The sequence below is a fragment of the Cottoperca gobio genome, chromosome 8, assembly GCF_900634415.1.
Source record: "Cottoperca gobio chromosome 8, fCotGob3.1, whole genome shotgun sequence".
Lineage (NCBI taxonomy): Eukaryota > Metazoa > Chordata > Actinopteri > Perciformes > Bovichtidae > Cottoperca > Cottoperca gobio.
The window spans coordinates 13,364,752-13,389,723 of NC_041362.1; the positions used below are offsets into that span (position 1 = coordinate 13,364,752).

At 39.7% G+C, this 24,972-nt stretch overlaps 3 protein-coding genes across 3 annotated transcripts; 2 read left to right on the top strand and 1 right to left on the bottom strand.

Annotated features, from left to right (window-relative positions):
• mapk3 (mitogen-activated protein kinase 3) lies at window positions 1-9,370 on the bottom strand. The gene is made up of 9 exons (XM_029437776.1): window positions 8,923-9,370; window positions 7,360-7,542; window positions 5,725-5,914; window positions 4,387-4,503; window positions 4,132-4,246; window positions 3,680-3,808; window positions 2,957-3,066; window positions 1,641-1,769; window positions 1-540 (listed from the first exon to the last, which is right to left on the bottom strand). The coding sequence occupies exons 1-8, from the start codon at window positions 9,138-9,140 to the stop codon at window positions 1,650-1,652; spliced, it is 1,182 nt and encodes a 393-aa protein (XP_029293636.1). The 5' UTR covers window positions 9,141-9,370; the 3' UTR covers window positions 1-540; window positions 1,641-1,649.
• A 687-nt stretch (window positions 9,371-10,057) lies between these two features.
• Window positions 10,058-17,359, top strand: nudt9 (nudix (nucleoside diphosphate linked moiety X)-type motif 9). The gene is made up of 8 exons (XM_029437777.1): window positions 10,058-10,496; window positions 11,113-11,400; window positions 11,572-11,661; window positions 13,179-13,265; window positions 13,378-13,489; window positions 13,593-13,739; window positions 13,823-13,907; window positions 14,793-17,359. Exons 1-8 carry the CDS (start codon window positions 10,348-10,350, stop codon window positions 14,936-14,938), a joined length of 1,104 nt encoding a protein of 367 aa, XP_029293637.1. The 5' UTR covers window positions 10,058-10,347; the 3' UTR covers window positions 14,939-17,359.
• Window positions 17,360-18,616: 1,257 nt separating this feature from the next.
• On the top strand, window positions 18,617-24,361 carry LOC115012309 (uncharacterized). The gene is given in 13 exon segments (XM_029437863.1): window positions 18,617-18,943; window positions 19,453-19,506; window positions 19,509-19,563; window positions 20,035-20,128; window positions 20,379-20,433; window positions 20,767-20,907; window positions 21,405-21,565; window positions 22,041-22,139; window positions 22,310-22,455; window positions 22,876-23,047; window positions 23,144-23,256; window positions 23,519-23,603; window positions 23,690-24,361. Coding segments are annotated over 13 exon segments (1,353 nt in total). The 5' UTR covers window positions 18,617-18,825; the 3' UTR covers window positions 23,750-24,361.
• Window positions 24,362-24,972: the final 611 nt, after the last annotated feature.

A 24,972-nucleotide genomic window follows, 5' to 3' on the forward strand; every position in this document is an offset into this window, starting at 1 on the left:
TTAAAAAGAAAAGAAAAGAAGCTTTTATATTTTTATATATACACACACACACACACCCGATTAGCATCCCCGTTCTTTTAGCCCTCGATTTCTCCAGGTTGTAATTTACATGGAGCAAGACAAGAGAGTTATGATGTTGGTTAATACAGTAGTTTATATGAGAGGGAGCGACAGAGAGAGCTCAGACCGACAGATCAGAGGCAGGAGAGGAGGGGAACAGAGAGTTACTGTCGATGGGAGAGGATGAGGCGGGACTTTTAAACGGGAAAACAAAATGTGAGGAGAGAGGAGGGAGAGTCCAACATGGACAAAACTGAAACAGTATGAGTACGACAGACCCTACCACCCCACCCAACCACAGAAATCAAAAGTTAAACTTAGCTCTCTTGCAGTAGAAATGGAAAGATAAGCAGTTAAATGTTCATTTCTTGTTTTCTCTTTTTTGTTGGTTTCGTGAAGATGCATTTTTCTTTTTGTTTTAGCGTGTCGTTTGGAGTCTTCTTATTCCAAGCCTCTGTGTGGCTTTGTCACTGTTTAGGGCTAAAGAAAAGAACAGACAAAAGAAATGCACTTAGGCCCACTCACAATTTGCTCTGTAACAAGAGGGATCTTTGTACACGCATTGCAATAGATCGTTATGGTACTAAATGTCACCTTTGTTTTAACCTCCAAGTTAATAGTTGGCGAGTGAGACGGTGTTTAAATAAACACCTTTATGGATCCAATTGTGCAGAACCTCTATGGAAAGATGTTATTTTTGGGCTTTTTTGCACCTTTGCATGGTGTTGCGAGTGCGGTCCTCTTCTCAAAAATATATGGTGTCACCGCTGACAGGAATTAGGGTCAAATCTAAGACCCCAATTTGTCTTAAATTTGTTGAGGTTTTTGAGATGGTTCTGCAAACATTACCTTAGTATTTGAAATAAAATGCCGATTTCAATTCATTTCATAATTATGTCAGAAAAACAAATCTGATCTAGTCCATTTAATTACATGGCAGTGCATTCACAGGCCTTGGACATCCTGTTGACAAACACTAACTGGAAACTATAATATATTATCGCATGTGGCTCCTCGACACGTTTCCATTTCTACAGTCAATTGTTTTTCCTGACCATTCTCTCACTAGATATGACACGAGACGTTGATGTTATGCATGCTGAGGGCAGCACGACATTAAGACCAGTTTGTTGTTATACATATATTTAAGGTAGAATCAGTTGAGGTTTGAAAGAATCCATAAATGCCATTTGCTCCACTGACTTGTGGTCTCAAATCACAACACAAGTCATTTCAGAGCTCTTGCAGTTTTAAAGAAAACAGTCTCACACAAGGGAGAAACAAAGCAAATTACGCTTTTTCACACAAATCTACACTTAGGTGAGGTTGAAAAGAGATTGATGCAATTCAGCCATGATTTATTTTATTAAAAAAATCAATCTCTTCTGTGTGTTTCTGTTGCTGCAAGACGTGCATGTATACAAACGGGCCAAGAAATGGCAAGTAAGACATAATTTAGCCTCTTTTCATTCAGATAAACCTGAAAATAAATGTCATGCATGCATTTTGCCACCTATCCCAGTAGAACCTTGTGTTGCTGTGACCGTGTGCGTTTGGGTACCGTGTCCTTTTTCACGTACCTGTGAGTCTCAGGATCCCTGGTAGGTGGCCTGGAAACGAGCGGTTTCCTCATAGATCAGTTCCTTCAGCTTCTCCTTGGGCAGATCATCCAGTTCCATGGAGAAAGTGAAGGGCTCCTCTGCGACCGGCTACACACACACACACAGACACACACAGACACACACAGACACACACAGACACACACACAGACACACACAGACACACACTTCCTTAAAATCTAGCTTTAAAAATAGTCTTGGTGGTAAAAATGAGAAGTGTGTTGTTGCAACATGCTGCAGACAGTTATTAACACATGGGAAGGGACATTAGGGACACGTTAGTGCATAATAAATCTTTTTTTTTTTATCTTGGAAATGTAACCTCAGCTCATATAATAAGTCTAGAATAAATTGTAAAAACAAAATACAGAAATGTGAAAAATGTCCCAATTGAAACTCGCCATTTGTGATCCAACGGCCATAACTGCATAAAATCATGCATTATAATGTATCAGGTGTTCAATGCAGAGCCCTCGCTTCAAAATTGGAGTTTTTACTATTGTAGAGGCATTAGATGCTGTAATCTCTGCAATGCATCTAAATCAATGTTGTTTGCTAATCATCGACATATCCTAGCGTTTAGTATGCAGAAAATAATTAAATTTAAATTTTTGTTTCCTTGTATAAAACAGAGACATTATGTAAACAAACTGCCATTTAAGATTTAACTCTAATAAAACCATTATATATCATTTTATGGCTGCTTTTTAACAGACATTTTGGTCACACAGACATCTTGTCCCCCGCTAAGGACTTCAGAGCAACTTTTTAAAGTGAAGCACAAAAGGGTTAAACTTGGGGGGCTGCTGCAGTTTTTATAAAAGTTAGGTTTAAAAGACTAATGCTGCTAAGTTGAGGCTTTATGCATCCCAAACAGTGCCAAAAAACAATTTGAAATGTAAAACATGGTTTTACGTGAATGAAAGCTGTAATTTTCACTGTAAAGTGATTTAACAGCCATGTTTAAAAACCGGAATAGCCTGTGAAGTCACCACTTCCAACAGTGCAGGACGAGGATTCAGTCCACGCCGACGTAAACTGAGACGCAACATTCTTCACCCCCCCTCGAGCTGAACCATGGCGTGAACTTGATACTAATTGCATTCCGAACACAGCTAAGAGGCTTCCCGGCACAAAGCGGCTCACAATTAAATATTGGATTATGTTTGAAAACAATGACAACAGGTTTGCCTGCAACATTTGTGCAAATCACCGATTGCCTCATGCTGCACAATATTAGAATAATTCATAACATCGGTCTGAAAAGATGTGCGTACCTCATCTGTGGGATCGTAGTACTGCTCCAGGTAAGGATGAGCCAGGGCCTCCTCGACGCTGATGCGCTTCACGGGGTTAAAGGTCAACATGCGGCCCAGCAGATCCAGAGCTGCGTTAAGATTCATCAGTTAGTTCACTCAACCAGGTTGTGCCGTTTCTTTCTTCTCTTACGGTGCAATTCATTTTATTTCACTGTCAAAATGTTTATTGGACTGACAGCAAAACTACCAAAGATTTTAAAAAATGACAAACATCAAAAATATTTTCACAATTTACTAATTTGTCATTCACTATATTTGGAGGATATTTAAAAGAAAACCATATATTTTAACACAGAAATAAAAGTTAGAGGTACATTGAGAGTGATACTTACCATCCCACCATAATATGTTGTAATAATTTAGATAAATATCTTACTGGATGTTTTTTTGATTTTTTTTAAGCTCTCGAAATTCCTCCTTCATGTTTATTGTGAATGTAAATGAGCGAATAACGCCCACACAACAGTTTGTACAGATCATCTGACAAAAGGATTACACATTAAAAACCTGTTATATAAATATTATTCAGGTTTATAGGAGGCAGAAAGGAACTTTTCAGTGGCAGCGACCACACCTTGTACAAAAGGCCTTCCGACTGTTCACTGATAGAAAACATACACGTCTTATTTTCTCCCCTAACATTTTAGGTTTTCAAATGAGTAATGCGGTGCGTTGCTGTACCTTTTGAGTCGGCCTTGTAGAGAGTTTCCCAGGGGATTCTGGGTTTATGAGGCAGGGACTGCAGGTAGCTCCTGGCCTTCATGTTGATAATGCAGTTCAGATCATCTTGAGATGGAGAGCCAAGGACACCTGCACACACAGAGGAGAGTGAGGGACACATTTCAATATGGCTACTTTCTTTAATGAATGCAACTCGTGGGTGCCTCGCTTTGTGTGCAAACAAATATGGATTGAAGCAGAATATTTTGTTACATAAAAACATGTTTAAACATAATAAATAGACATGCAAGAAAATTAAAAATAAAGCTGATTCGAATGCCGATTTAGAATTTGAATACCAACGTTATTAAAGAATTTATTCGCTACTGCCCTTGCTGCAAATAAAAATGACTGATGAATGTACTTGGTGCTTCAAATAACTCCATAGTGTTAATATTTGGTTGAAAGCTCACCCAGTATGTGGTTGAGCTGGTCCAGGTAATGTTTCCCGGGGAAGATGGGCCTGTTGGACAACATCTCAGCCAGGATGCAGCCCACTGACCAGATGTCAATGGACTTGGAGTAGCCCTGAGACACACACACACACACACACACACATTTAGTAGATGCAGTCAACAAACTTAAGACATCCAGACCAACTCAGAAACACACACACACACACACACACACACACACACACACACACACACACACACACACACACACACCTTTGAGTTGAGCATGATTTCTGGAGCCCTGTACCAACGTGTGGCCACATACTCGGTCAGGAAACCTGTGTGGTCGTGCTCTGGGTCGGCTATCCGTGCCAGGCCAAAGTCACAGATCTGAGGATGACACGAAGGGTCAGAGGTCAGAAACATCATAACTATCCAAGTCAAGCCCCATGCTCTTGAAGTCGGAGAACAGGTAAGGCTTTAAGGTGTTCTTGAAACTAGAGGAGCCACTTCAGATGGCTCTACCAGTTCACATTTTTTTTTATTCTTCTCTCTTTTATTTCTCCTACTCTACCTTCTAATCCTGAGGCACTGTTTTGACATCTTCTAAATTCAGTTTTTGTTTAATTTAATAACCAAAATTGCAGGAAATGTGGGGCCAGGCAGTATTCCAGAAGAGTAATACTGTACACAATGCACAGAGAAGTCACAGTATAGCTGTAGTAATAAGGGTCGATTTTGATTTTATTAATTTTTCTGGAGAGGAATGTTTGCATGAGTTGCCTTTGTTCTTCACTCCTCCCACATGATCAACTAATCCAGGGATTGATGGTGAGCTGCTGATAGTTCACAAGTGCACTCTGAAGCTGTACAATACAGGGCTGCCAGGGCCACGCCTTTTACACATTAAACATCCTGGAGCTGAATTATGTTATAGAAAATGCCTTCAGAAAGACAAGAGGAAATTAGGAAAGGCAATGCTTTTAGAGAAATATTTATGACGTCACAATCCAACAGAGTAATTTAATATTAAGTAGGTGAAGGGCCATGGCAAGCAGGGAAGGGCTCGGGTCAATCCAGCACCCATACCCAACATTCCTGAGATTCTTTTTCAATCTTGTTGAGCGCAGTAACTTGCAACTGGTAGCAAAGTTTAAACAAACACAATGATTCTTGTGGGAAACATTTTTTAGCCGACTGAAAACTAAGTGCAACATGTGAGCTTGGGAAAATATCCTAAAATGCACCAGTTAGCATGTACTAACTTTGAGAGGGAATGTTTAACAACTAAATGTACAACATGTAATTGCATATTTACAGATTTTCACATAAACTACACACACTGTGTCGGGCTGCATGATTTGAGGAATATCAGTACATTTCTAAAACACAACAAATTGCTTGTTTTATTGAACAAACTGATTATTGAACACAAAAAAGGCATCAAAATAATATAATGACACATTTTAATGATACTAATGATACTTACTCAACAGACTAAAAATAAATATATCAGAGTGCATTATCGCAGTCTTTCAAATGTATTCACACCCAATATATATAAATATTCAAAAACCTCAACAGTGCGTGTGTGTGTGTGTGTGTGTTGACCTTGAGGTCGCAGGTGGTGTTGATGAGCAGGTTAGAGGGCTTGAGGTCACGGTGCAACACGTTGGCTGAGTGAATGTACTTGAGGCCTCGCAGGATCTGGTAGAGGAAATAGCAGACGTGGTCGTTGCTCAGCCTCTGGGTCTTCAGCAGCTTGTACAGGTCCGTCTCCATCAGAGTCTGCACGATGTAGCTGGAAGGAAACACGGGTGAAGGAGGACAACAAAGAGGGCTGACACCGGGAGAAACACAAGGACTGCTCTGAAAGGGATTTCAAATGTGTCCTAAATTATTCATCAACATAAGGTTATGAACAAAATCAAAACAAGAGTTGCTGAACCGTATAATATTCGCCCCGTTAAAACGTACAATTGGTTCGACCTTCAGCTTCTGTAATGTTTTTTTTAAGAGTTCCATATCTTGTAGGGAAAAATGAGACACAATTTAGTCCGGTTGGCCAAATAAGCGCAATCATCTTGGTGTCATAACTTTGTTCCTCAAATCATACATGAACTTTGTGACACAGCAGACACTAGCAGCTAAAATGTTTGGCTTGAGAGTCAGTCTCTCATGAACATATCGGACACACAGTCACACAGGGGAGTCTAAAAACATCTGCATGAATAGTGAGAAATGTCCTTTGGCAGACTTTAGCGATATTATTGCAGCGTACATTTTTTTGGGTAAGTTGCGGGGTAGTTCTGGGAAAGGCAATGTCTGTTGGTTGATGCACCACTTTGGAGTTGGACTATTTGATACTGACGTTTCTGGTCCTGGTGGATGAATTATAATAACTTTGGTAATCCTGACATTTCCTTTGGCATCCCCATCAGGTCAACATTTTTATTTGTCTAATACCTTGGTTTATGACCAATTACCTGTAAAACTAATAACATGAATGATTTGGGTAAATGACAACAGAATCAAAACTAGTTAAAACACTCAAATGATCCAATTAGACAGATAGATGTTAATTTCAACATTTGTGCCTAGACATCATTTTTTTTTTTTTTAAATGTATGTTTAACAGGATCCTGAATGCAACATGAGCAAAATATTATATTATATTAATATATATATATATATATTATATTAATATATATATATATATATATATTAATATATATATTAATATTAATATATATTATATTAATATATATATTATATTAATATATATTATATTAATATATATATTATATTAATATATATATATATATATATATATATATATATATATATATATATATATATATATATATATATATTATATATATATTTTCACGGTGCCATTAATTTGACTGAGTGCAATGGCGACGTATCCCCTTTGAGCATGCGTCATATATTGACTTTTTAATTCAGATTTATTTATATTGTTTTTTACTATACATTCAAACCAGATGGAGGATTTTAGTCATCGGACGTCTGGATCTTAAGTTATCAGAGAAACGAGCCGAGCAAACGTTAGCGCTCTTACAATTTCTTTTACATATTGTGCGTTTAAACTGTCAAAAGTTAAGGATGGAAGAAGTTTTTTTTATATCCTTTGAGTCAATCTAAGTTTGGGGAAAATGTGACATATGCATAAGCAGCATGCATACAAATGCAGTTAGACAATTCCTGTAAAGCATTAAAGGATACACATCCCTCATATTGTCAAGTTGCCGTGCCCTGAGAATGTCGTTGATGCCGATGATATTCTCATGGTGGAAACGCAGCAGGATCTTGATTTCCCTAAGTGTGCGCTGGCAGTACGTCTGGTGCTCAAATGGGCTGATTTTCTTGATGGCTACGCGCTGGCTTGTCACGTTGTCCATAGCAGAGCTGGATAGGGTGGATGTGGTAAGAGGCACAAAACAAGTCTCATGTTACACACTGTACTATTCACAATGACGTTATCAGAAACTGGGCTAATACCAAGCTTCAAAAGGGCGTTGCAGACCGTCTCCATTGCCAAGATGCACCCATGACACGTCTTTTTTGCTGTGAAATGAAGTACTGTAGGTGTATTTCTGAGTGTAGGTGCAGTGTCAGTGTGGTGTAGGTGTAGAGTGGATGGAGGCTGAGAACAACTGTGAATGGTGCATTTCTGGGACCCTTGAATTCACTTTCCCTTGGTGGGGAAAAAAATCATCCAAGCTACACACTCAGCCTCAACAAGAACAACAGTTACATCACATCTTCCTATTGGTAAAAGCGTGTTTTCTTATTGCACAACAAACACTGCATAAACTGGGCAAGTTCACACGCCTGTGTACCTTCTTCAATGGCTGAAATAATGTGACATAAACAAGCAGCAAGTGATGTACACATTGGTTAAAATCACATCTATACACCGGAATAATGATTAACATACTGTTTTTAAGCCGATTTTAAAATCATGGGATTAAACTATAATTGGTTTTCTTTCACTGTACCAACCAGTGGGAGTTGACAATATTTACAAACACCAAATGCTGCAACAGTTGAAACCACATGCCCATGATGACACTAACAAAATAACACTGCTGAAAATTATCTACAAGGCGTATGTTGTTGAAATGGATGTGTTGGCCCAGCTCTCATGCTACCATCCTCTGTCCACTGACACGCAGTGCTGTCACATCTGATCCTGTTCACCCTCTTGCAATGACTTGGCATTGATGTCAAGTGCAACAGGGTTGCTTAACATGTCCACACAAGGCTGTAGATCACATACAGCGATAAACACGAGGAAAGGCCTCGCTACAACAGACAAATCCCACTCGCATCCTCTGCAGCAGCTTTACTGCAGGCTGAATGTTTAGCAATCAGGTTTCAAGTAGAGATTGATGTAGTTGTGAGGCTGATGCCGGACGTATAAAATGGCAAGAGCGACAACTATGTCAAATTTGCGGTCAAATGCAGTCTGCAAAAGATTTCTGAGCAGATAGCAAACTACGTCCTGCGCAATCACTCCCAATCTTGTTTCCTGTAAAGCTCATAGCCACGCCTGTAGCTAGTCAGCTAACCTGCTAACCACAACATCATACTCAACAATGTATGAATGTTGGGCGGCAGCTTTACACACAAACATCGACGCTAAACATTTACAAGACAGCGCTTGATGAATACAATAGCTGCAGTTAGCTGGCTAACAGTATTTGCTAACAAACAGCTTATGTTAGCTAGCACTTTTGATTTAGACACTACGGTGGCCCAACAGAGACGTCAAGCACAACTCACCAGACCATTCCGTACGCCCCCTCCCCGATGTAAGACAGGTTCGTGTAGCGGGGGCCCACATCAAAAAGCTGGCCCTTCACGGACTCGGACGCGGCCTTGGGTCCAGCAGCTGCGGGCGCTCCATCCTGCGCAACCGTGCCAGCCGCCCCGGCAGCAGCAGCGCTGTTGGAGCCTGCGGCCCCGACCGCTGCAGTGCTGGCTGGACATGAATCCGCCATTCTTCCTCTCCTAACCGTTCCGGCTCTGTCACTGTGTTTCACCGAGGCACTTCTGCTGCTCTCCGCGCGGTTTGACGTGTGTCCGGGGCTTTAAACGAGCGGATTGTTTGATTGACGGAGCAAAGCGACTCGATCAGGGCCCTCTCTACTACCGGAGTGTAAATGGATTTCGTGCGCGAGCGCGGATTTGGTCTCAGCACCGAGCGTAAATGCTCGTGCCAAACTACGGTAATACAGGTACGTTAGATATGCTTACTAGGGTGACTTGTCTGGGCGGAGTCGCGTCGATTGGCTTGAGGCTCCGCCCGTTCAGCTCCATTATAACAGCGAAACAAGCGCAATCTGCAAAATAAACATGCAGCAGCAGACACGAGTGGGCGTGCCGAAATATGTTGCATGCTGCCTGTTGTGACAAGACTAGGAGACTTTATGATCAAATAGTCATTTTATCGATTTTCTTTGTGGTTATCCATCACTGTATACCAGCCACTAACGTTAGGTTGAGGGATTTTTGTTTACATGTTTAAGGACTTCCGTGTATATCATGATTATCATTAACAGGATACAATTATTATAGTTGACAGTAAATAATAATATGTTTTATGCGGCCTTGTATTTTAGACATATTCATATACATGTATGAGAAAATATGTTATTATAATTGTGGACTTCCTCCTAACAGGCCTGTGCATGTTTCCAAGTCACTCACAATTAGCATTGCAGCAAAATAGATATTGATAAAATGGGTTTTTCTTGTCATTTGACAACATTTATACACATTCGGTTAGTTTTTATAATACATTTTTATGAATGATTTAGATTGTCAAATCACATAAACATGTTTTACATAGTGTTTATCCTAGTGCTTAATTTTCTTGACACTAACCGCTTTGAATTGTCCTCTTTTAACCTATTGGACAACAGATTGTTAATCATTTACAGAGGCATTTATTTGTTTTTTAAATAAAATATTTACAAAGCAGGTGCACATAAATAGGTATTTTTCAAGTCTGTAATAATATATAGACAAAAGAATATAAAGAGTATCGGTGTCAATCCATCATTTTTTTTAACCTTTATTTGTTTGTTAGATAATAAATACTTGAATCTTATCACCATGGAAACGAGTGCGACTGCCGTAACCACTCCCCTTTATTGACGTCACCACGTCGGGCGGTGCACTTCCTGGTTGGTTACTTAGTGCTGCATGCATGTTGTGTTAGTTCATTTGGGAATATTGGTTTATTCGTCTCGGGGAATGCAACATTTCCTCCTGCGGCGAGACTGGATTGGCAGGATTCGTCTAGCGCTCACTCTCTTCGGAATCCCCTACACTGTCTGCACCCCCGGAGTTAGGTATTTACAGTCACGTTTGTTATTAAGATTTAACTAGAAGCTGTGACTTTCTTACATTATAGGACCGTTTGTATTCGAAAGTAGACATAGCTATGTGTTGCAGTACTTATTTCTGTCCTTGATCGCTGCTAGGTCGATCAAGGTCGCTGCTAGTACCATGATAGAAGTCAATATTACAGTAACTGTAACAGCAAAATTATTGGTTTATTTCCATTTAATATATTAATATGAAATGTTATGTAAAAAAAACCCACATCAAATAATAGCTTAACTAAACCATAATTACTGTAGGCAACATCCCCTCTCATCTTTTAAAGAGATTTGTAATCTTAATGAGACTTTGAGCTGGTTAAATAAAGGATATGCATCATCCTGTTGTCATAATATGATTAAGCACTTAAGGGTTTGGTTTTCTCCTGAATTTATGTGGTGTCACTTTATGACAGAAGATTCATGCTGTTATAACTTGAAGTGGAAGGTGTTTCCATAATTTGCTAAAGAGCCTGGACTGCATGGAGTGCATGTGGAGTAGTGCTGGGACTATGCTGCTGCAGGGAAGACAGAGTGGGACTTATTACTTAATGGATTTCCATGTCTCATATTTCTTACCCGGCAGGTCTGCCCTCTCCTGCTCATCGTCTCACCCCTTCGGGACCAGTCAAACCGTAAGACCCATCAGTACCAGTTACTGTAACCTCTACACGACCGGTGTCCGGACAATGCCACCCTCAACAGTGCCTCATATCAAGTCCAGATGCCCCCAGTATCCGGGGTCCAAAATCAAGCGCTTCCTCGTGCCTGATGACAAGGTGGGCTGGAGTCAGAGCTGGCCGCAGTATAATCCGGTCAGCCACAACGACCCTTCAGTACTAAAGAAACCAGTATGGGCGGATCCTGATATTAGGTGAGCAACACACACGTAATTTAAAGTTCGATAAACCTAGGACTCCAGTGTATGAATTGTAGATGTAGTTATTTTCTTGGCTGCTGTGTGACTGTTATACATGCTGTTTATTTTCAAAGATCATCTTGAGTTTATTCAAGCCAGTTTTGATGACTTTGGCTTGTTTTGCAGCTCTTTCTCTCCAAAGTTCAACACTGTGGATGGTGCTGTGGACAGGACGAGCTTCGGCGGCACCTACAAAATGGAAAAGGGAAAGCCACTGTAAGTTATACAAAGAATAGTGAATGATTGGTTTTGCTCACAGTAACAAGACATTGTTTATAATTGGATCTTTTTCTGTGGCTAATGTGGTAGCAAACACTTTCCTTATGTTACTATCACACTTAGCAGTAGCTGCTTAAGACCCTGTCATATCCGTATGGCAGAAACGTATGCTGGCGTATTTGAAAATATGTCAGAGTCCAAATACGTCCAACTTTTCATCGGATCGGAAAAGTGAACGTATACAGATACGCATGTCTAACCTATTGATAGCATATCACTTACTTATACAAAATGTATCAGACGAATACCCAACGAATGCATAACGTATAAAAAAATATGGCGTATACAAAATATCGGCAACACGCTGGTTTACGTTGATATAAGGTATAAGTAGTATTCGTTAAGAGCAGGCGGTGTTACGCTGGGGTGCGTTGTTGTAAAAGTGATGTTTTGAGCATGTTCAAAATGACCGGACGTATCCGACATGTGCTTCATAAATTATGCAGACGTTACACATAAGTTACGTTAGACATACGTAAATACAGTATGTGAATACTTACCTACGTGAATATTTACCTACGTAAATATAGTACGTAAATACCTACGTAGGTACGTTGGATATAGGCTACGTCGGCTGACGGTGAACCCTACAGCCAACTTATTGATAACGAGTGGATAACCTATTCCTACCCTATGTTAAGATTATACCTGACGACGGAGTAACTTATTAAACGTGTTTCTACAGTACAGCTAGCGTTCAGCTAGCGTTTTGGGAGCTTATTGGGGTTTGAATATAGTATATAGGGTCCCTGTGAGTAGCTCATCCTCACTTCTTCACAGCACGTCTTGATGAATACATCAACCAGCATCAGAGAGCATGAAGGATGCTGACAGGCTGCGACAAGAGTACATTCTAGCCGTTCATCAGCATGACGTGAACCAAATGGCACTTTTCCAGCTGCGTTGGCCAGACGCTCTGATACGTTTTAAATAAGTAAGTGATGCGCTATCAATGTTTGACATACGTATAATAATTTGTTATGTATTCATTATGTATACGTCAGCTACAACACCGCTGTGGAAAAGTTGGACGTATTTGGACTCTGACACATTTTGAGCTACTTTTCATATACGCCGGCATGTTTCTGTCATACAGAACTGTGTGACAGGGCCGTATGTCTGCCGTGTTCGGCGTATCGTCTGCGTCCTTCAAACGATCACAACTTACCCTTAATTTATATCAACCTATTGCCGATATTTCGTATGCGCCGGCATACGTTTCTGTCATACGAATATGTGTGACAGGGCCTTTAGAGCTGATGATTCTCTCTAGTATTTGCAACCCTTTACATTAACCTTAAATATTGATGTGAAAGACATTAATTAAATGCACATGTCAGGATGAGTGCTTGTTCTAAAAAGTAAAGTTACTAAAGAGTTTTGTGTTTGTCATTTTTTTGTTATTTCTTACCTGCTTAAAAATACATTTGCAAATTTGCCTTTTACTCGTGTAGAAATCCTCATGGACGCACAGGGGTGACTGGTAGAGGTTTGCTGGGACGATGGGGACCCAATCATGCTGCAGATCCAATTGTCACCAGGTAACTTTGTCTTTATTTATAAATGTAAGGTTCTTCTAAAACTTAGAACTTTGTGCACTTTGCTGCTTTTTATAAATGCCTGATGGCTTGATGTGTTGTCACTGTCTGGCAGATGGAAAGTAGATCCCAAAGGAGCCAAGATATCTCACCCGGTCTCCAAGCGGCCGGTCATGCAGTTTGTGGCCATCAAGAGGAAAGACTGTGGGGAGTGGGCCGTCCCTGGGGTTAGTGGCTTTTAAGTTTCCTTTCCAAACTAAAATATTAATAGTGAGATGTCACGGTCCTGTGGCTTGCTTGTTTATTTGTGTGACTGTGCTTGTTTTGTAGGGGATGGTCGACCCAGGGGAGCAGGTCTCTCTCACGCTGCAGCGGGAGTTCTCTGAAGAAGCGTTGAACTCGTTGGCGGCCCCGCCATCAGAGAGATCAAAGATCAATGAACGCATTACCAAACTTTTCAAATCGCTAGGGTTTCAGGTTAGAAATGGACAACCACTCTCACAAGTTTACCGCCATCTTTTAGTCAACTAAATGAAAATATCCTCTTTTTTTTCCTTCAGGTTTTTAAAGGCTATGTGGATGATCCTAGAAACACTGACAATGCTTGGATGGAGACAGTCGCTGTTAACTTCCATGATGACTCAGGTATCAATAATCAATAATTTATTTCCTCCTCCTTCCCCAGTTGATTACTAACATTAAGACACTATTTTTAAGGATTACAAGTTATCTAAAATGTTATGTTTAAATATCTGTGTGAGGCATTATCTTGTTAAATATTTGCTACTTTGCATAACTTCCTGGAACAGAAATCTGAACATTGGATAAAGCCAAATCAAAATTCTTGTTTCCATTTTGTTGATATTTTAGAGTCAAGGGTTTTTATAGAGGGACTTTTGGACATCTCTTTGTGACAATCCATAAATCATAAAATAATGTCTGCGGCCATAAAAAAATTAATCTATTTTTGCCATGTTTTTAGGAATAAAATGTTATATAAATTAGGCTATGAGTGATTTATGAACAAACCTCTCTGGTTGGTGTATTTTAGTGATACTTAAGTTGAGATATCTGGCTCACAGTATGAGACAAAAATTGGAGAAAACACATTTTTAAAGATCTGTATTTTAATATTCCTTACACTTTTCAAGAAAATAGGGTCGATTTCCTTACTAATACATATCACCATGAAACTTCCCCAGTTGATTTCTTACATTAAGACAATTATGTTTTGCATTACAAGTTTTCTGAAATGTTATTTTTAAATAAGCAAGCTAGGCATTATCTAATAGCTGTTGGTGAATTTAGGAGAAATCTACAGATGCAAATAGAAAGTTTGTAAAATAAACCCCTGAATGAGTATTTTGGATGTTTTCTCTCCACATCGACCAGTGCATGAAAAAACAACGTTTTTGCCTCTAGTGTCTCGCCTTAATTGTCAAATACTTGTTATAGTTCTTGAGATATTTCCTCTCTAGTGGCAACAAACAGGGTTTTTGTAGGGCAATGACATTTTTGTTGTTACCGTAGGCAACAGTGTGAGCGAGCTGCCGCTGCAAGCTGGCGATGACGCAGGACAAGTCCAGTGGGTTGACGTTGACTCGTCCTTCCCGCTCTATGCGAATCATTCCCATTTCCTAGAGCTGGTTGCCAAAGAGAGGAAAGCTCACTGGTAACCAAGGACAACAGACTTTACTCTGACATCACGATGAACCTTAAGAGCCTCGCTGCGCTCTCTGTGCTGAGAGTGCTTGTGCGTTGAGGATGCATGGCACCTGACATTATGCAAATCTTCCCTCACTAATTTAAAGCTAATAATCGTAGTTGTAATAGTTATAACCAAATATGCATCTCATTAGTTTGACACTCGTATGTATGCCCACTAATGAATGTCCAGAAACATTGTGACTACTAGCAGGTTGCAAATCTGGGCTGCAGTCTGCTAAGAGGACATGGCTCAGAGCATGTCGGAGCTGCTGCTTTTGTCGGAGAGAAGGGAAAAAAAAAAAGAAGGAAGGGATGCACATTTTTATTTAAAAAGATTCGACTCACCATTTAAAGAAACATGAGACTGTAAAATGCAAGATGCTGCTGAGTGGCACACCACATTATTTCTATTGGCACTAATTATGCAAATGTATTCAATGTTAAAAAGGATCACATTATCCCAACGTGATCATGTAGGAACAAACACAATGAGCCGCTGAACATAACGCATACTACATTAACTTAAGTGTGATACGGGGCGGGCAATCAAAATGACAAAGTGTAGACTGACTTTGATCTTTAGATGTGAATAGAATATGAAGATGTGCTGGAGCTCTCCACACAGCCCAGCAGTGCACTGAAGCTGAGCACGGACAGGCCGAAGCTGGAGGACAAACATGTTTTTCAAGTGATAGCAGACGGTGGAAGCTCTCAACAGCCTGCCTTTACCAAAATGTTCACATCAGTAAGTGTCATATCACTGCTGGGCGTACTTTGCCATGAGGCAGGGATGGAGAATTACGCATGAAATGGCTGTTAAAATTCATGATACAAACACGAACACTTGGATCCTTCTGTCATCAAAATGCAGCCAACAACAGACAACCAAGTCTTTGCAATAAAACATGTTTGTCTTCTGGCTGAATAAACAGATTTAAGATGTGATATGAATGTTAATGCTATAAAAACTAGTAAGGATGCTAATGAGGCACTTGTGGGAAAAGGGGAAATAATGTAGCTGTAAAGGAAGTTCTTACAAGAGAACATTTATTAAAGGGATAGTTCAGATTTTTTAAAGTGAAGTTGTATGAGTTACTTATCCGTAGTCGGTGTATTACCTGGAGAAACACACAGGGGAATTGTTACGCAAGCTAAGCACTGTACTGTTGTGGACGGTGGCAGCAGCAAAATGTAAAAACGTATAAAGAAAATAATCTTTTTAAATGTACACTATATTTAGAGAATTTTTCAATGGTTGACATTGCTGCCAAACAGCCCTTTGAACTGAAACTGTTATATCCATCTATGCTCTTGCCAATGCCACCAGACAGTAATTTTATCTTGCAGAACCTGTGAGTTGCTGGTCTACCGCTGCCTCGATCAGTTAGGTTGTATATGTTATTGGTGAATCTGCACTAACCCTTTAAAATGCCAAACTCACACAATAACATCAACAAACTAACCGGTTGATGGAGCGATAAACCAGCAACCCATGTGCTCTGCGAGATAAAACGACAGTTTTTTTCAATGGAGTCTGGTGGATTTGAAGAGAGCTTAGATAACGGCTTCAGTTTCCCCTCGAAAAGGGCTGAACATATTCTAAATAGCGTACACTTAAACTGATACTGATTTAAGTGTATAATACTTTTAAGTGGGCCTTTATTTTAGGTGTCTGTGTCCGTCCACAGCAGTACATTGTTTTGCTTCTGCACTGTAACTCCTGTCTGCTTCTCCAAACTGTGGGGTGCCGACCGCCATCTATGGATAATTGACTCATACAACCCCACTTCAAAACATCCGGAATATCCCTTTAAATTAGTTCCACAACAGTTCTAGGAAGTGACACAAATCCTATAAGCACTTTGTATTGCTCTCATCACTGCTTAGGCCGCAACATTTGCCTGCATGACATGGTATTTGGGTATGATACCAGCAGCTGTGTGTGCGGAGGTTCTGCTGTTCAAACCTCACTGAAAGCATAATCTTAAAAATGTTCACATCTATGTAGATGCACATTTATCTCTTATAGACTCTCAGCATTTACAGTCGGAGCACTAACAGCATTTGTTAGTGCAGGAAGGGAGAGTATTTCCCATCTAGATTTCCCCAGTTGTATTCAAATTGGCAACCTGCCAGTTGCAAAATCCTCTAACCTTTTCCTTCAAAAGTTCTGATTGATTTTGTTTCTTCTACCTAATGGGATTTGTGGGCTTGTGGTCAGTACAAGACAAAGAACAATCAATAAATGGTTGGATGAGTGTTCACATACTAATTTTAATTAGTTTCATTAATATGATCAATGTTATACATAAGGTGTTGCTGATTGGTTTGTCTGTATATGCTTTAATGTAAAAATGAGGTGTCGACTTAATAAATTTGCACTGAAAGTACCAAAGTATCTGTTTTTGTGTTTTTTGTTACTCATTTTACTCACTTGAAATTATAAATCAGTATGAATTCTTGAGTTGATTTGTGCATTTTTCCCCATAAAATATGTGTCTGTCTTGAAAGTGATTATTATTATTATACATTGTATACTGTATTAGGTGTAACAGCAGCTGTCTTCATGTCTAAGTGTATGTGTTCACATTAGGAGCGGTAATCTTTAAATGTTTATGCAAATCTTGAGACCTCATGCACCAATAAAAATTGGATTATTTGTTTAATCATCACCAATCATATACAACTATGTCTGATGTGTTTCCCTTCCCATTTTGAAAATAAGAAATTGTTCATGGTTTAATAAAAACTATAGAAAAATACATTTCATTTGGGCAAATATTTGTTCATTGTACATTATGTTTGTCTTATACTGATGAGTTGTGTGCTGTCTGCTGTGTGTACTGGGATGGCTTTTTTTTACCAGCTGAATGCAGGCCCAAGCGCTCTCTATAGGCTACTTCTATATAACATCTGTCACATATGTAATCATTTACTAAATTTAGTGTAATGTTTTCCTGAGCGGCCTTGAACCACAAAGATATTCTATGAGTCTTATCACTCAGACAGCAAGCTATTCTGCCTATTACTGCAGTTGTATATTCCACATGTAAGGACAACTCGGTAAGACAGGCAAAGGGATGCACAAGTGTGTTTTGAAGTTGAGAACATTTACCTAGTCCACTGTATTTGCATGGGGTCAGCATATTATTAGTGTTTTCAGACATGGCTCAGTGGTAAGCACAGCCTTACAGTAATGTGAATTTAATTTCTAGACACAGCCCTTTTGGTGAGTAGTTCTTGATCTGAGGGTATAGCATTCAGTATCACATTAGAGTAGCAGACAGATGTAGGTATGTCTTTTAAAGAGGGCCTGAATCTATATCACTTACTAAAACACTATATTACGTGCCTAACTTGTTTGTCTTTATGTCTTTTTGAAAACTGGAGAACAATTTTCATCCTTTAATCCAATCTCCCACTTTGTGATGCAGATTGCAACTGAAACATTTATTTGATTACACTAATTCCCTTCTTACCTGCCTCAAAAGTTTTTTAAATTATTTTATTTAGTAAGATTTTGTTCAGAAGTGGCTGTTCAGCTTCAGACAGAGAAGGGACATAACTTTGTTTTCATAAGCATTTGTCCCACGTAAGTGGCTGTTGTTGGATTTAAGCATTGGGCTGGTGTAGTTGACGCTACGTCAATATATGGAATAACTCCATTACCCAGAAGCCTGTGCGACAAAAGCCGCTCTAGCTCTAGCTGACGACGTGGCCAAGGTACGTCTCAACCCCGTGTTTCAGCGGACCGGGCGGATTCAAACAAGGCTAACCGGCTTTGTTCATTGCTAGTTCAGAGAGTCTTTGACTTCAACAAGTCTCTTCAGAACTTTGATATCATCACCGTCTAACAATGTCTGGGAAAATCAAGAGCCGAAGTGCCGCAAACGCAGAGTCGATAACCGGCGGCGTGTCCTGCGATGAGCGCATCTTGCGGGATTGTCATCAACTGTACACCGATCCCGACAGTGGTGAGTTGGCGACAATAATTTGTTGGACTCAAACCCTCAATATAATCGCTCCAACATTCATCTATTTGATAATAAAGTAAAGCTAGCAGGCTGTTTGCTGACCGGAGATAGCTAGCTAACTTAGTAAGTTAAGAGATGTTACCCCTGACAGGGGGCTAACCGTTAGCTAGCTATTATGCAAGGATTTTGTGATTTTATGTGACGTTGCACTGGCTAGCCACTGCTAGGTTTATTAGCCATGCATGCTCAGCTGCCAATCATTATTGATGAGTCAGCTACACAGTCACAACGTTTTAACATCAATGCTTTTATTTCATTTTTTAAAATACAATTCTCCTACTGAACTGTTTGTGGCCCCTCTCCAGCTCCTGCTCACTCAAGTTGTAGTCTTGGTCTTGACAGCCTGACCTGAGTGCTGCAGGTGCAACCACATGATGACCACCATGATGGCTCCAGTTTTACTTGATGGAGACATCCTTGATTTTACAAAAAGATCATGTTTCTTCCAGGGTTGATGTCAGTGGCCGAATCTGTCGGTGTCAAGTTGCTGCCGCCCAGAAAAAAATTACTGTGATGCTGATGGGCAACCACTCTGCTGGGAAAAGCTCCTTCATCAACTGGTAAATATGTTTCACAAAATATGTCCCAAAGTACTTTAAACTCAACACTTGGCAAACAAAGTGATTCCTTACATGCAACACAGTAACACACAAGGAAATATAACCGGCACACAACAGAAAATCCCATATGAAAAAATATATAACTCGTCTAGACCAGTATGTTCCCGTCCAGCTTTATTTGTGTCAGTTGTATCTTTCCTTGGCACAGTGTTTAATGCAATTTTTAAAACACTTTTAACTAATAAATTTAATCCATAATGCATGAGTGCAGCTAAGGTTTTACTCTGGTTGTGGTGTCAGCCAATACAGAAAATGCACCAGTCCATTGATTTTGTAGAGTAATATAGTTTTATTTATTTAGTTTGCAAACTGGACAAAACTGACACTTAAACAAACGTTCTCCTCCACCGGTGCATCACTTAATTGTTCTTGACCCGTTCCTTTTGTTATACTTTTGTGTTTTTTTGTCAGGTATGTTGAAGAGCACATCCAGCGCACTGGAGTGGCTATTGAGACCCAAGGGTTCAGCTTTGTTACAAGTGGGCGCAAAAGAGAATCTCTTACAGTAAGTGCGACAGTACAAAAACAACAAGATTTATTGTAAGATAGCATAATATTTGGTCCAAGAAGTAACAAAATGTGAATTTCAAATTGTATTCCTCATGTTTTAGTGACTTGACATGTAATTTCTCTTGATAATTACTTATTCCATTAACTTGAAGTAGTTCCTCGCTCTAGTGTTTTCAGTTGTTCTGAAGATCCTGTTACGTGGTTCACAAACCATCTCCGAATGACCTGGTTCTGCTTTTCTTTAGGGAAATGCCACCCTTCATCTATATCCACACTTCAAGCCTCTGCAGGAGTTCAAAGGTGAGATTTCTGTCAAGACTCGCCATAATGATGCACTTTGTCTTCCCTCAAGCTGCCGCCACACTGCTCCGTTCCCATTTACCAAAATTTAGATGGAGAGTTATTCTATTCTTATGGAACATAAACAGGGTTGTTTATGACGTGTTACTCAAACAAGCATTCAGGTTATTATGCTTTGGTTAATAAAGGGACTTATTTTGCAGTGCAACAGCCATGTGGCATCAGCATTATGTTTTATTTTACTGTTAAGTGATCCGTATCAAACATTTATCAACATCTGCTGTCCTACCAATCTTTCACCCATATTCTGTGGTCTTCTTGAATTGATTTCAGGCGTTTCCGAGTACTTGAGCACAGAGATCTGCACGTCGCGACAGAAACGGTTCAGCCTGGTGACATTTGTGGATTCGCCAGGGTTGGTGGATGGTGATATGAAGTATCCCTTTGACGTGGACGAGGTTATCATGTGGCTTGGTGAGTTGCAAATAACTGACCTTGACTATTGTCGTGCTGTATTTCACTGTAAAATTATACAAGATGAGAGAAGCAAAATGTGTTGAATCTGTGTTGTGTCCAGTTAAAGTGGAATCCTGGCCTCACAAAGCACCAGGCCATGGTTATTTCTGCCACAGTATGCATGTGCCATTAGCAATCTTTTTCTAGGTTAACTTCTTCTCTAACCACTTTCTCGGTGGCCTAGCTTCGATTGCCCCGAAGCAAACTATTGATTTATAATCATCTTTCAGTGAAATCACGTTGTCACAATATGATGAAACTGACAATCCTGTGTGTAAACGAGAAGCAAGTAAAGCGATGAAAGAACTTCACAAAATCCTACAAGAAAGTTGAAAGAATATCACTGATGCACTTTATACTTCCATTACAATGCATTTTAGTGCAGTAAGAATATGATGCAATCGACATTGTGTAGCAGTCTGTAAGTGATGCTTACTTCCCACTGTCCCTCTCAGGTGATCTCTGTGACCTGATTCTGGTCTTCTTTGACCCCATGGGTCAGGCTCTGTGCAAGCGCAGCCTCAACATTGTGGAGACCCTGAATGAGAAACACGGGGATCGACTGCGCTTTTACCTGAGCAAGGCTGACGAGGCCGGGGGAGAGTCAGACAGACAGGTATGCACAGCAACAGCTCGTTTTAAAAGCTTGGCACCGTCTCCATTATTCATTTAGTTACCTCACCTAATCTGAACAATTTATGTAAAAGAAGTTTCCACACGTATAATAATTTTAAAAACGTGCACTGATATCGTCAGACTGAGGCCCCTCCAGAAGGGGTGTGTGTGTGTGTGTGTGTGTGTGTGTGTGTGTGTGTGTGTGTGTGTGTGTGTGTGTGTGTGTGTGTGTGTGTGTGTGTGTGTGTGTGTGTGTGTGTGTGTGTGTGTGTGTGTGTGTGTGTGTGTGTGTGTGTGAGAGTGTGTGTAACCAGTGCAGCGTTTAAAGTATGTATGAGCGCAGAACAGGGACATTCACTTCCATCAAATATATTCCTTTTTACCCAAATTACTAGACATTGTCTAAATATATACCCAAAAGGAGTACGCTCTCCTTCTGACTTACTTCTTTGTGTTTTTGTGACTGGCTGTCCCAGAGAGTAATGATGCAGATTGTCCAGGAGCTCTGTAAGCGACCGGGACTCAACAAATGTGGTTTTGACATGCCCACCATCTACATTCCTAATCCAAATAAGGTAGGGGTTTGCCACTTTCATTGAGCTCTATGTGACTGTACACTTTTAGAGCTCCTGTCTCGGCTTCTTCAACTTGTTCTTCGCATACAATTTCAATTATTTTAAAGATTGCAATGTAAACTTACTGACGGGTGCACGTTGTAATTTGTTGTCTTTGTTCCTGTTCTCAGCCAAGTCGCTGTGTCAACCAGATCGAGGAGGCGTGTCGCACCATTGAGAAAACCATCAACCAAACAGTCCAGAATACACTCAACTCCCTGGAGAAGGACTGTGAGGTGATCAGCGAGGCCATCGCTGATACGCTCCATAACGACAGGTACGAACACTCCCTGCACTCCCAGTGCAATAAAGTTTCACTCAAATTTGCATGCTTTGTGGCAGTAGTAAAATATTAAGTATGCAGTATTTAACTTAATTGTAGAGCAATGTGTGCAGGAGATAGGTGAGGTTACTTTATTTGCATTGCAGTTTTATTGACTCCTATCAATGCATGCGACAATATGACATTTTCATGTCACCATTATCCCGGCCAAAATAATTGACATTCCTGATATTTTTTAGATGATCATCAAAATATGCTTAAAACTGACACCTACTGGAATCAATTTACCTTACATTTTGTTTAATAATAAAAAATAAAATTAAACTCTTTTTTTATTGCATCACAGATGAAGATTTTTAATGAATTAAAAGTAAACATTTTTAATTGACAAACATTAACCCTCTGCTCTCACAGGCAGGTCAGTGTTAGTAACCGCCGAGCACGCTGCAAGAGCTGCTTCCTGACTCTGCTGGGCTTCACCGTGCCTCTGGCTCTGATGGCCTTACTGGTGCTGGGCATCCTGTCCCAGGAGCTGCTGGAGGTGGCTCTGGGACGCGAGGGCACAGACGCGCTCTCACTCTACCTGGTGGGTGTTCAATCGAGTGCACCATTCGCTGTTGTGCGGCACAATGTACATGTGAAGCAGTCAAGTCTGATTTTTAGCTGCTCTTGTACTCCACAGACTCCCATAGTGAAAATATTTGACTCTCTCTCTGTGGAGCAGCAGCTTTACGGCTGTGGCGGGATGGTCCTTCTGTCCTTCCTCCTGCTCATCTTCGCACGCTTCTTCTTCAAGTAAGACAATAACATCTCTATTATTATATATATTTTTGCTTACTCCATTTGAAACATGCAACTTGTGTGTTGTATTTTATTGCTTTTTTATTTCCCCTTGTGGAATCGAGAAGATAATCTTTTTTTTAAGCAGCTGCATGTGTTTTGGGCTCCCCCTGGATTTGCAGCACTGCTATTTGTGGAAGAAAACTTTCACATTTTTCCCAACTTCAGCTGGTACGTTAATAACCAATCTCATACAATTCCCTTCAATCCTTTGCAGGACTCAACCAACTATGACGGGCAAACAGAAAAGGCAACTGCAGGAGAAGCTGGAGTACGTTCAGGATGTGGTCAAGGCCAAAAAGGTATTGCATCTGTGTGTGTGACTCTGAAATGATAATGGCACCACAAAGGCAGCATTGGGGTTTAACTGTCTGTTCTTTCCTTCTAGAAAAAGCTGTATGAAGAATACCTTCGCCAGAGTGTCAGCGATCAGGACATGGACTTGTAAAGAAAGATGATTCAGCTTCCCCACACTGACGTTGCTCGATACTGTATCTTGTTTGAAGTGTGCGGATGTAAATTATAAGCACACAGTACACTCGTAGAAACCCATCGAACATGTGATCATGAAGTTGGTGTTACGTCTGTAAACACTCTAAAACCACACTACCTGCCGATAACGAGTGTTGGGAAATGGGATTCTGTTACTGATCACTTATTTGTCGTGAGCATTTATATACATGTGCCTCTGCTCCAGTCAAAGGAATACAGGCTTATACCACTTTAAGATATTTAAACATTTGCAAACTATTTATATTATTTCTTTATCAGAAGAAAAAAGGTTTACATGAGTCGCTTTGTATGAGTTTTTGAAAACTTTCACCAGCATTTTATACAATACTTTGGTATCATCAAGTAACAGTTTTGATATTAATCCAGTTAGCATCATGAATGTCTGTTAGCTAATACTCTAATACAACTCTTATAATTAAAGTAGTTCTTGCGGAATCAAACATTTTACCAGTGATGATGAATTCAACTTTTCGTATTTTCCTGTTCTACATTGTGACCGTGTTTTAATTGCAAATGACTTAAATAAATAACAGTGTTGAACACACGAGGTGATGAGGCTCTTTCTTGAGATTAGCTTCTGTAGTTGAGCTTTTTGGAACAAGAATATATACAAATATTCAGAACAATGCATTTCACCTTTCCAGTTGTTACATAATATCTTTGTGCTTCTAAATTCCTTGACTCTTGACGTCTGACGTCCTGAAATGCAGTCTACAGCAAAGAGAATATACTTTATATCTTGATTTCCATCAGATGAGTCTGCTCTGCCTCTGTTTTGAAAGCCTATATATATATTTTATATATATATATATATATATTTTTATATATATATATATATATATATATATATATATATATATATATATATATATATATATATATATATTTTTTTTTTTTTTATATATATATATATTTTTTATATCTGCATCTGAAGGTGACTGAATTATTTGTAACTATAAAAATGTTAGGGGAAGAAATATCTTCAAGTTTCCACATGTATCCTCATGGGTCTTCTCCACCTGTGTTTTCTGCTTCATTTGTTTTTCTTGCCACACCCTGTTTGACTGCAGATGGATAAAGCAGAGACAGGATGCACGCCTTCTTACTATATATAGCAGATATCTAAATGAAGAAATTAAAATTGATGAGGCATGTAAG

What these genes read in the sequence shown, in the direction of transcription:
- mapk3 (XM_029437776.1), bottom strand. Translation starts at nt 9,140, where the DNA reads ATGGCGGATTCATGTCCAGCCAGCACTGCAGCGGTCGGGGCCGCAGGC. An exon ending in GGGGCGTACGGAATGGTCTG is followed by an intron (nt 7,543 to 8,922) that starts GTGAGTTGTGCT and finishes CACCCTATCCAG; the next exon opens with CTCTGCTATGGACAACGTGA. An exon ending in ACTACGATCCCACAGATGAG is followed by an intron (nt 1,770 to 2,956) that starts GTACGCACATCT and finishes GTGTGTGTGTAG; the next exon opens with CCGGTCGCAGAGGAGCCCTT.
- nudt9 (XM_029437777.1), top strand. Translation starts at nt 10,348, where the DNA reads ATGCATGTTGTGTTAGTTCATTTGGGAATATTGGTTTATTCGTCTCGG. An exon ending in TGGGCGGATCCTGATATTAG is followed by an intron (nt 11,401 to 11,571) that starts GTGAGCAACACA and finishes CTTGTTTTGCAG; the next exon opens with CTCTTTCTCTCCAAAGTTCA. An exon ending in TAACTTCCATGATGACTCAG is followed by an intron (nt 13,908 to 14,792) that starts GTATCAATAATC and finishes TTGTTACCGTAG; the next exon opens with GCAACAGTGTGAGCGAGCTG.